Below are 12021 nucleotides of genomic sequence, written 5' to 3'. Positions count from 1 at the left end.
TATGTATATACAAATGAGTTGTAAGAACTCTGGACTAAAACATTGAACCAATATAATTAAACATTTTTACTCTTTTAGTAATATAATTGCGTCTGATAAACCTAAGATGTCTGCCATATTTAGAATGGAACTAAAGGTTAGTTCAAAGTTGGTGTTTCTGTCATGTGCCACTAATACACAACCAAATGAAAATTTTGATACAACCTAAAGCTTGCACATTCATTCCACAATAGGATTTTTCATGTAAATTAAACTAACCTAATTCACATCCTGCAAGATGGACCAAGTTTATGTTCTTTTGGAATAGATTATGTATGATGTTACCGACAATTGACGTTTTTCATCATAAAAACTTGATTGATTTGAAAATTTTATGTCTTTATTAAGACCCTGTGATAAAATAAGGATCCAAAAAAATAAATACAATTACATTAGAATTGATCCTGATAGATGAACTATCTCAACTAAAACCTTAAGGTAATGGTTGAGGTCCAACTATTATATTCATTTCCTGATACGCCCCCTCACTCGAGTGTCCATTGGGCTCGAAAAGTGGTTAATGCACATGCCCCTTATACTATGACATCTTACAATTATTTTCAGGAAAGTGTCATTTATGCTAGAAATTTTCGATGTTAATTGGGCCTAGGGGTGGTCAAAGGGCGGGCCGAGCTGGAGATGCTGGACCTGAACATAGCCCATGTAGGGGGAGGTCGGGCCGGGCTGTTCAGGGATTAGACCAGTCAAGGGCACGCCGGGTGTGATATGATGGACCCGGCCACAGTTCACAGTGGAGGACGGGCCGGTCCGAACCTGACACGGGCTAACCAAGCTGGGTAAGATGCATAAAATATGAGGGACCATGTAGAAGAGACAGAGAATTGGGCACGAAAAACAAGCCCAATTTACAATGCCTTCATGTTTACTGAATTTTGCTACCCACGTAAACATGGGTAAGGGATTCAAATATCGACTAAGAGGTTCATGGGTAGAGGTGGCAATCGGCTCACTCGGGTCGGTTACGGGTCGGGTTAAAGCGGGTCGGGTAATATCGGGTTCGGGTTGTGACGGATTAGCAACGGGTCAGTTATGGTTCGTGTCGGGTCATCTTCAGGTCAGGTCATAGCGGGTGGCAAGTCGGGTCGGATCAGTATCGGGTCAGATTGTAAGCATATATTTTCTCTTATGTATTTAGGTTTAGATGGGTAAATTTATGTTTGGTGTATTAATTGTAATTTTAAGAGAAACAATTAAGATTAATGTCAATTTGGTCTTATTTTCACCATTATTAAGCTAATTCATTATCGGGTCATCTATCGGGTTGAGTCAAAATCGGGTCACGACTCAGGTCGGGTGGTTCAGGTTGGAAAATATAAGGATATTATCGGAATTTTCGGGTTGGGTTTTGGGCGGGTCGTGTCGGGTTTCTCGGATCGGGCCAGCTTTTGCCAGCTCTGGGAGCTTGGTTGGAATTGATATGCGGATTAAATAAAGTGGTTTGGGTCAAGTTTTATAGGTCTTAGGTGGTTTTAATTAATTAAAATTGATTTTCTTTTTAAATGACCTTTTTTAACAAATAAATGAGTTTTGAAATTATTTCATTTGATTTAGGTTAAAATGTCAAAGTATTGTAAAAGTTGTTCATTTCTAGCTCAATCCTGTCATCCTCCCGTGCATCACTTTCCCATGCAAAATATAGCCCAAATTGAATTGTGTTAATTGCAAAACTCGCTGTTTTTTTTAGAGAGATTTTATTGAGACGGAAATTTAGTTGTGTTATGGAAGGCAAACATGGAAATTTACATTAAATGTCGACGATAATTAGTAAAAGTGTCTACGATCTTTAGCAGCTCCATACCTTAACCCCACCCCCTATATTATCGTCCTAAACAAACCCAAAAGGAGCAGCCCATTCACGAGTTTCAGCTTCCAACCACCCACTTGGCAATCCCATGGACCCGCTTCCCAAAGCTCAAAACCGACAACCCAAGGTTGTTAGTTGAACCCCTCGAAAACCATATCTATGTAACACGTCTTTACCGCTGCTTTTCAGATTCTAGTGCCTGACCCGCCACCTTCCAAGGCTAATCGACCACGGACCACCCGTCCTACACTCTATAAACGCCTTACAAAGCTTTTTTCCTTAGAATGCAACACCGCATAGCCATCTATAAGATTTTGGAGTCAAAGTTGTGTCTTAAAACCCTTGAAAATCTTACATCAATGTGCCCAGTTGATGAAAACGCTCCTAATCAATTTATACATCCGAGATCCGATCCCGAATCCAATCTAAATCGATCCCAAGTCTCACGCATGTATGTTCCCGGTGTAAAAACTACTTCTTTCTCCCTGTTTCTCACGTTTTTTGAGTATATTATTAATTATCGTTTTATTATTGTTTGTTGATCATTATGTATCGACTGCTTGCTTTTATTTTTAACTACCTAGTCTTCACATGTTAAATCTTCACATGAATGAATCTAAATTCTCACATGATTGATTGCCCTTGTTTCGTTTCATCATTATGATCGTCCAGTTTGTCGTTGTTGTTGCCTTCGTTATTATAATAGCCATCATTGCTAGTCTCGCTCTCATTCATATTGTTGTTATTGTTAATGCTCTCGTTACCACCCATGTTGCCGCCTTTGTTGTTCGCTATTTCGCTATGTCGTCGTTGTCATTGCATTCTCTCATTCGTATATTATTATTATTATTATTTCATCTATCATTATTATATTCATATAAGGGCCAAGTATTACATATGGTTCATGTTTAACAAGGATCCTATAATGTCAAGAGTTTTCTCAAATAAAAATTAGAGGCCAAAGCACACGTCCAAAAGCCGTGTACTCCGCCCCCTAGTGGCACGATTAGAGGTCCAATTGTATATACATACATCGAGTTGTAAATCATTATTTATTTTAGTTTGTTTAGAGTCAAATGTAATTTACATTATCGTACCTTTTCTATATCTCGTTTTGAGTCACTTGAGTCGGCCTTGTGCCCAGTATTTTAATAACTAGATCCCCAACGGCTCCCCTCTCCCACCAAGCTATGTTTGTGTTTTTGTATCATGTTTAATCAACCTCACATGCTAAATACCAACTTTAACAAGTTTAAATGCATCAAAATTGACTTAGAAACCGAGTGCACATATTAGGGTTTAAAACGGTGTTTGCATTACATCACCTTAGTAGCTATGCCCTCCTTTGAAAGACCATTGATTGACTTAGTATATGCCGCTAATGTGCAGACGGGAATGGGTGTCCGATTAAAGAGTTTTCCAGTACATACTTTCACCCCTTACCCAACATCTTTGGTTTCCGGATGCCCGATTCCAAGTTGTTGCGAGAATCATTCTAATTTAGTAGATTCGAACGGGTCCAAACTCCCACAAAGTTTGGAAAATCTACTATTTACCAAACGCATTAAAATAATAATTATTGAAAAATCGTAAATTGTTTCCAATATGTCACATGAATCTAAAATTACAAAATGCATTAAAATAACTTATCGATTGGTCATCTGCGGAGTATAATTTGCCGTGAATAAGCTGATTGCTGCCAATATATTTAAAAGTGTTTTACATTATTCTCATTTGATTTGCGAAGATAATATAATGTTTAATTATGGATATGCGTATAAGATTCCGAGAGATACTTTTGATCTCGTAATTTTCTAGATGAGAAGGGTAGTTTGGCCAAAAACGTATTGCAACTAGTAACACGGTAAAACACGTACCGTGAAAATCAATACCTTAAAGAAATATATATAACAATCACAAAAGTCTAGTAAATCCCTAAAATGAAATAGAAAATAACGTATCAGAGCGAGTGAGCTATGAATTACTATCTCTTGAGAGACCGTCTCCCATTAAATTATTGGGAGACATAACATGAAAAATAAAAATTAAATAACTCCTCCCTTTGTATGTCAGACGTCTCTCAGTAATGCTATTGAGAGACCGTCTCTTTAAAGTTTTTGTGATCTTAAAGATACACATTGGGATCTAAATATATGAAGATTCACAAGTTATTTTTACGAGAAATATGAAATATTGACCATAATTCATCATGTGAATATCTTGTGAATATTTAAGATAATTTCTGCTTTAGTGTATTCTCAAAAAAAAAAAAAAAAAAAAAAAAAAGGATTATTAATGTAAAAAAACCACTATTGCAGATTTATTATTACCATTACCAATTACCATTTACCATTTATGTTATTTCATTAGGTAATTACCATTATTGCAGAAAAGTTGATACGTAAATATATTGTTGCCTTAGACATGCAAATAACACAGATTTCTTCCTCGTATAAATTATATGGAAAATCTAAATGTACCACTATAAAAGTTCTTCTTTTCAGTAAAAAGTAATTACAGTTCCATCATTCGACTAAAAAACTATGTCGAGTGTAACTTCATCATTTGTTATTTTGGTTTCTTTATTTTTCTACGTAAATTTTGTCACATCGTCACTCGTTACTACGATTAAGGTAAATTTTCTTATTTATTTACGTGAAATTCATCTCCGTAATATCAAATAATAATATAATGTTTTAGACTTTAGTTAACATATTGTTATTCTTATTGACTTATTGTTATACTCCCAACATATACTCCTATGAGACTCATTCAATAGTTTACGTTTACTTTATTTGGATTATTTTGACGTATGTACAGTTGGAGAATGGACAAACATTCAAGTGTGTGGATTTCCATAAACAACCCGCTTTTCGCAATTCCTCGTTAGGCCTCCAGGCAAGTTATCACTATCACGTGAATTTAAAAATGTTGGAAAATTTTATTGTGAAACCGTCTTTTGTTATTTTATTTTTTTGGAATCCTAATAAGTATCCTATTACGATTTATAATGCATAGGTTGGGTCGAACTTGGCAAAACTTCAACGTCAAAAAAGTGTAAGTGGACTTGGACATGGTAGTCGTCGATGTCCTATTGGAACGGTTCCAATATTAGATCGATCTAATCAATTAATCGCAAATCGTGAAGCTCCCGAGCCACACCCCCGACCTCGTCTTCATGCTAAAGAACATTGCGTAAGTTTTCTATATATTATCTGAATTACACTGATAGGGCGCCACCGGGTGACGCCCAGCTTAAATTGGGTGTCACCCTCCGACATGCATTCTTAATTGATGAAGGTGTCCCCACTCACCCCATGTGAGAGGGTGGCGCCCAAATTGAGTGACACCCAGTGGCGCCCTTCCATTTTCCATAAATTATTACTCCGAATTAAATATTTTTGAATTTGTTTTACACAGAGTGCCAAAGTTCGTACAATTGTTGATCCGAACAAGAAATTCTTTGGAGCGGCTGGAGCTATTGCTATTTATAAACCTGATGTTCCGGGTAACCAATGGTCCTCAGCTCGAATCAGAGTTCTTAATGGGGGCGATAGCATAGAAGCTGGATGGATGGTACGATTATCAATTCTTGTTATTTAATTAAAAGAAGTCAGTAAGATCATTGTTTACGATTATTGTCTAGTGCATCGATATCTCACTTTTCTTTTGATCATGTATAGGTTAATCCGGGTGAGTTCAAGGATAACGAAGCTCATCTTTATGCGAGTTTTAGTGTAAGTATTTGTCACCTTAGTATTTAATTAATTAACCCCTTAATACATAGTATACCATTAATTCTATTTTGTTATATTATGGCCAATGCAGGCAAATGGAAAAGGATGCATTAATTTGGATTGCCCTGGTTTCGTACAAGTATCGACGGATGTTGGATTAGGCATATCTCCACATTCATATTCTACTGTTTCGAAGCAAATTGTTTGGGGTTTATCCATTAACAAGGTACAAATTTCACTATACGAATTTTTCAGAAATATCTAATTAGATTGTTCTGACAATTTATTAATATGAGACCGTTTTATAATGGATTAATTGTATAAAATGAAACTTGGTTGTAGCATCAAGATGACGGAAACTGGTGGCTTTCATTTAAGTCCGACAATCATCAAATTGGATATTGGCCTAAAAGCTTATTCTCGTCTCTACAAGATGTAGCTAATCAAGTTGAATTCGGAGGGGAAATCAATAATCCAAATGCAATAGACCCTCCAACACCAATGGGAAACGGATTGAAGGCGGATTATGACACTACCATGTCATCCTGTTTTTTTCAAGCTACTGTTGTCGATGAGACTAATGCTAGCGTCAATCCTCCAGATACCGAAAAATTTGCTGATTGTTCAGAGCTATATTCCGTTCTCGATGGTGGTCACCAAGATGATCCTAACTTAGGCCGCCTTATTTTCTATGGAGGCCCAGGTCCTCTTGAGGATGTTCGTGTCTAGTATCTAACTTATTATTAGATTCACTTCCACAAATTTCATATATAATAATATTATATTATAAATAAAAACAATGTCAATTTTATGACATTTGATTTTGATTTAATTTTATTATATCAATTCAATTTCTAATTAAATTGACATGATTTCAAATTGCACAAATTGTTTAAGCTCTAAAAAAACAAGTAAACAGACAGCATAGTTTAAACAACTGGGCTCTACATGCTATGACCTATGGGCCAGTTTAAAATCCATTTGATTAATAAAGGCTGTCCAATCGATTTTTATCTACTACCGATCAATCGATCATTTGGTGTCCTATTTTATTTTAGGGTGTTTCAGTTAATTGTTGTTCTTTTTATTTTAGGAATACATTTTATAAGTAAATTGATCATTCACACTCAATTTGGTCCATTTGTCATTTGCTAATTGACTCACACCTCTTTACTTGGTCCTTCTGCCAAAACTAAAGAACAACAATTGATCGGGACGGAGAAAGTATATGACTGAGTGTGTTTAATTCCCGTTATTTTGTACACCCTCCGTCCCGGTCTTTTTTTGTCTTTTGGATTTGGCACAAAGACCAAGAAAAGGAAGGGGCAATTAATAAATGACGAGTGGAATAAATTAAGTGTAAATGATCAAATTACTTATCAAGTTTATTTTTAAAATAGAAAGGACAATAATTGATTGAGATAACCAAAAATAGAAAGGACAACAAATGACCGAGACAAAGGGAGAATATGAATTATGGTCTCTAGTGTCACAATTTTGGGGAGCAGTACGACAATGAACACTAGTGTCTATGACCAGGGGCGGATTTGGGGGGGGGGGGGAAGTGAGGGCACGTGCCCTCACGTGACAAAAAAAAAAAGAAAAAAAAAAAAAAAAATTTTAAAAAAAAGACGATATTTAAATTTTAATGTATAAATGTTGTCCGCAAAATTTTTTTTCTTACTATGCCCCCCCTTTACTCAAATCCTGGATACGCCACTGTCTATGACTCTATGAGTCTATGGTATCACAATCTCTAGAGTCTAAAATTCCTCAAAACTCTTATATATTTTGTAGGCGAATTAATTACGGACTAGCATTTGGTGCGAGACAAGCTCCAAAAATCGTAACGAGTTTTTGGATAATTACGGACTAGCATTTGACTGTTGACTTATCAATCTACTACGGAGTATTTACTTAACAATATGCGATATAGTATGCCATTTGGTCAACTAGTTAGCTAAAGATCGTAACGAGTTTTTGGATAATTTCCGTCCTATTTGCGAAGATAAGAGAATGTTTAATAATGGAATTATAGGATTTTCTGATTATTTCTTATGGTGTATTTCATCTGTTTCGATTATTTCTGTAATCGGAACAGATGAAATACACCATAAGAAAGTAGGAAGTAAATAAAACGGATAATGATAAAAGGAAAAAAATTAAAAAAAATAATGATAAAAGGAAGCAAATAAAAAATTAATGATAACAATCACTAGAAGGCTCTATTATGGTAACTCTCTTGAAATTAAAAGGAAATAAAGTATTAATATGATTGTAGATTTATTATTACCTTTAATATTATTATTATACATATTCATTCTACTATTTTCCTTTGCTTTTATTGCAACATTTTATTTTGCTAAAAACTTATACATATTTTTTTCCTTGTATAATTTATGGACATTGTAAATGAACCACTATAAAGGTTAGGGTAGACAAAAGTGTTGATTATCAAAAAGTAACTAGAGAACAACTATGGCGAAAATAATCATATCATATGTTATTTTGGCTTCTTTAATTTTCTATGTAAACTTCGTCGCATCGTCGCTTATTACTCCGATTAAGGTGATTTTTCTTGCTTATTTACGTGAAATTTGTCTTCGTATTATCAAATAATCTAATGTTTAAGTTGATACAGTTCTACTCCGTAACATATTCCTATAATATGTTGAATTATTTTGTATGTACAGTTGGAGAATGGACAAACATTCAAATGTGTGGATTTCCATAAACAACCTGCTTTTCGCGATTCCTCATTAGGCCTCCAGGCAAGTTATCGATATTAATATTGATTTGACTTGGTAGATTAATGTCTACCCATTTAATTTGCTACAAATCTTATAGTAATAGATGTAAATTTGTGGTAATTGTGTTGTTTTACCGTATTGTTTTCTATTTTGCATACGGAGTATTATTGATCTATGAAAAATATTTTCTACTAATAGATTATATGTTAAGAAATATGGGGTATGAAATATCGCAAATTCTTGTTTCAGACAGCTAATTCCGTCTAAAATAAATAAGATAGGATTTTGTGACTTTTTTATTGTCAAATGTAACCATAATGGTTCAGTTAGTATTACAACTAAGATAACTTGTTTTTCAAAAGTGATTATATTATATGGGTTTTTCTATCATGTGTCCAATAGGCACATGTTAAGGAGTCATATAAGGAAAGAATTACACCATTATTATATTTAGCTGGAAAATGTTTCAGAACCCTGCCTTATTATTTAAGACGTAAGAGATTGTGATGAATAGTATTCTCTCAAAGTCATGTTAATTTGCTAAAATTTCATCTGTATATAATAATAGGAATATTTATAATAGTTAGGCCTCAACCATCACCTTAAAATTCTGGTTGAGATGATTCATCTATCATAAATATTCCTATTATGCAAAATAGAAATCAATATATTTGTGTTCATCTTTTTCGTCTTCATTAATCTTCGCCCCCACTGCAGGTTTGGTAAGATGAACAAATATCATATATATACTCCGTATAATATTTCATACACCATATTCCATTTTAGGATATCTTATTTATTTGTTTAACTTTTTATATAAGAAAGATTTTTTATGTGTTAATTGACATACATTGTAATTTGTAAAGTTTGTAAGCCTTATATTCCCATGCTAATATGCTATAGCTAGTTTATTTGAAACCAACAGATTTGATATGCTTGTATTTTTCTTGTCGATATAAAGTTTTTTGACATTCTGATATATTTTCGTATTACAATTTGTCAATTTATATGTATAGGTTGTGTCGAACTTGACAAAACTTCAACATCAAGAAAGTGTAAGCGGTCTTGGACTTGGAAGTCGCCGATGTCCTATTGGAACGGTTCCAATATTAGATCGACCTAACCATTTTGTTGCATATCCTGAGGTTCCCCAGCCTCAATCGGGACCTCCTCATGCTAAAAGACACTGTGTAAGTTTTCTATGTTGCGATTTTGTAATAATCGATACAAGTATAAATGAAATTTAGAGCTGTTCAAATGCGGGTTTGGGCCGGACATAAGCCGGACTGTGAAGAAAAAAGTTGTCCTTTAAGACCTTAGTGGGCGGGCCGGGCCTTAATTATGGGCCAATTATCTTTGCCCTTGCCCCCGCCCTTTAGTCAAAAGTTGGGCGACCCATGGCCTAATGGGCCGTAACACGAAACTTCAATTTAAATGTTTTATTAATTAAAATATATAAGGGTATCCAATATATAAATATTTCCATTATATTTTAATCTTTATAGTTTACGTATTATTTTAGTGTTCCACATCCATATAAAATTGATACAATTTTTTTTGAGAATGTCTTTTTTTAAGAATAAAAGTAAAGGATTTAAATAATAAATGGGCCTAACGGGCCAGCCACGGGATTTTCTTGTTGTCCATACCCGCCCATTTAACTTTTTGGGCTGGGCTTGGCCCGCCCTCTTAATTTTGGGGGTAAAAAAATACTTATCCAGGCCCACATAATAAGTAGGTTGGACGGGCGGACCTAATGGGCGGGATGACCCATAAACAGCTATAAAATGCATGTCTGATTAAATTATCACTAAATAATGTGTTTTTATACATATGAATATAAACTTGAATAAATGTATGTGTAAATATTTCCATTACATGTGGGCAAAATGTATACATTAATTGATATTTGATTGTTGATGGCCGAATTTCAATAAATAAATTCCCTAAGAAATAATCACTAATTATTTTGAATTTGTTTTACATAGAGTGCCAAAGTTCGGACAAGAGCTAATCCAAGCAAGAAATTCTTTGGAGCAGCTGGTGCTTTATCCATTTATAAACCTAACGTACCGGTTAACCAATGGTCCTCTGCTCGAATCAGACTTCTTAATGGGGGGCGATTGGATTGAAGCTGGATGGATGGTATGATTATCGACTCTAGTCGTATATGGAGTATATATATTGTGTTTATTGGGTGAGTCCATATCTCACATACTCTCCTTTCATTTATAGATTAATCCGAGTGAATTCAAGGATAATGAAGCACATCTTTATGCGAGTTTTAGTGTAAGTATTTGTCACCTTATCGTATAATAATTCTCTCTCGTACATATATCAATGGATTTTCAAAACCTCCATTATTTCTTTAATTTCTTTAACTTGATTTACATAGGCAAATGGAAAAGGATGTATTAATTTAGATTGCTCTGGGTTTGTACAAGTATCCACTCAAATCGCATTGGGCATACATCCTCCTACATATTCTACTCAGCAGAAGCAAATTGTTTGGGACTTATCCATTGACAAGGTACGACTTGACTATACAAATTTTTCACAAAAAATATAATTGGTTTTTAGGATAATAATATTAATATTAATAATATGAGACCGTTTCACAATGAACTAACTGTATAAGATGAAACCTGGTTGTAGGGTCGAGACGGAAACTGGTGGCTATCACTTACGACCGGAAGAATTCCAATTGGATATTGGCCTAGCAGCTTATTCTCGTCGCTAAAAAATGTAGCTAATCAAGTTGAATTCGGAGGAGAGATCAATAATCCAAACGCAGTAGACCCTCCAACTCCAATGGGAAATGGACGGAAGGCCGACTATGATACTATTAACCAACGTACTCCTCAAGCAAACCCAATATCTTCATATCAATCCTTACCAAAACATATAGCTAAGTAAATATGTATATCTTATCAATTAGGAAATTGTATATCTTGCATATCTTGTCTATACCCTAATATCCCTCCTTGTACTCCTATAAATACTCATATTTTTCCAATGTAATATACACAAGCTTTTAACCTAAATATACAAGTCTTATATGGTATCAACGAGACCTCATCGATCCAACCTCCTCCGTCCTAAACGTCCCACCTTCAAACGCCCTTCACGCCACCTTCTCAACTCGTGCCCTTCAACAACAATGGCCACCAACAACACCGAAACTTTGGTTCCAAACCCCCATGACAACACCAAACCACTCACCTCGCTCAACCTCAACAATTGCGTCAAGTTGAATCCACTCAACTACACGGCCTGGAGGTTCCAGTTAACTAACATACTTTTTGGTTTTAGTCTCCTTGGCTTTGTCCATGGCACCGAAACACCACCACCACAAACTATCACCGATGAAACCAAACAAGAAAAACCCAACCCGGCCTACCTCTCATGGCTAAAACAAGACGGGTTGATCCTTGGTGCTCTCATGGGTACCCTCACCACGGCCCTTCAACCACTTATTGTTCGGGCCAAAACCGCAAAAGAGGCTTGGGACATCCTTGCCAGTACCTACGCCAACCCATCGAGGGCACATATCCTCCAATTAAAACAACGATTCGATTCCATCGTCAAAACGACGGACCAAAGCATCTCCGACTACATGAACTCAATAAAGGTTTGTATAGATCAACTCGCCCTCATGGGCAAAATACTT

At 35.3% G+C, this 12021-nt stretch overlaps 2 protein-coding genes across 2 annotated transcripts; both read left to right on the top strand.

Moving 5' to 3' along the window:
• Positions 1-106: 106 nt before the first annotated feature.
• LOC141621040 (protein neprosin-like) lies at positions 107-5628 on the top strand. Its single transcript, XM_074437760.1, has 5 exons — positions 107-136; positions 4685-4762; positions 4883-5059; positions 5285-5440; positions 5548-5628. Exons 1-5 carry the CDS (start codon positions 107-109, stop codon positions 5626-5628), a joined length of 522 nt encoding a protein of 173 aa, XP_074293861.1.
• Positions 5629-8079: 2451 nt separating this feature from the next.
• LOC141621039 (protein neprosin-like) lies at positions 8080-11267 on the top strand. Its single transcript, XM_074437759.1, has 7 exons — positions 8080-8169; positions 8295-8372; positions 9368-9541; positions 10392-10496; positions 10587-10640; positions 10747-10881; positions 11007-11267. Exons 1-7 carry the CDS (start codon positions 8080-8082, stop codon positions 11265-11267), a joined length of 897 nt encoding a protein of 298 aa, XP_074293860.1.
• Positions 11268-12021: the final 754 nt, after the last annotated feature.

The sequence above is a fragment of the Silene latifolia genome, chromosome X (genome assembly GCF_048544455.1).
Source record: "Silene latifolia isolate original U9 population chromosome X, ASM4854445v1, whole genome shotgun sequence".
Lineage (NCBI taxonomy): Eukaryota > Viridiplantae > Streptophyta > Magnoliopsida > Caryophyllales > Caryophyllaceae > Silene > Silene latifolia.
This window is presented reverse-complemented; position numbering and strand designations above follow the sequence as displayed.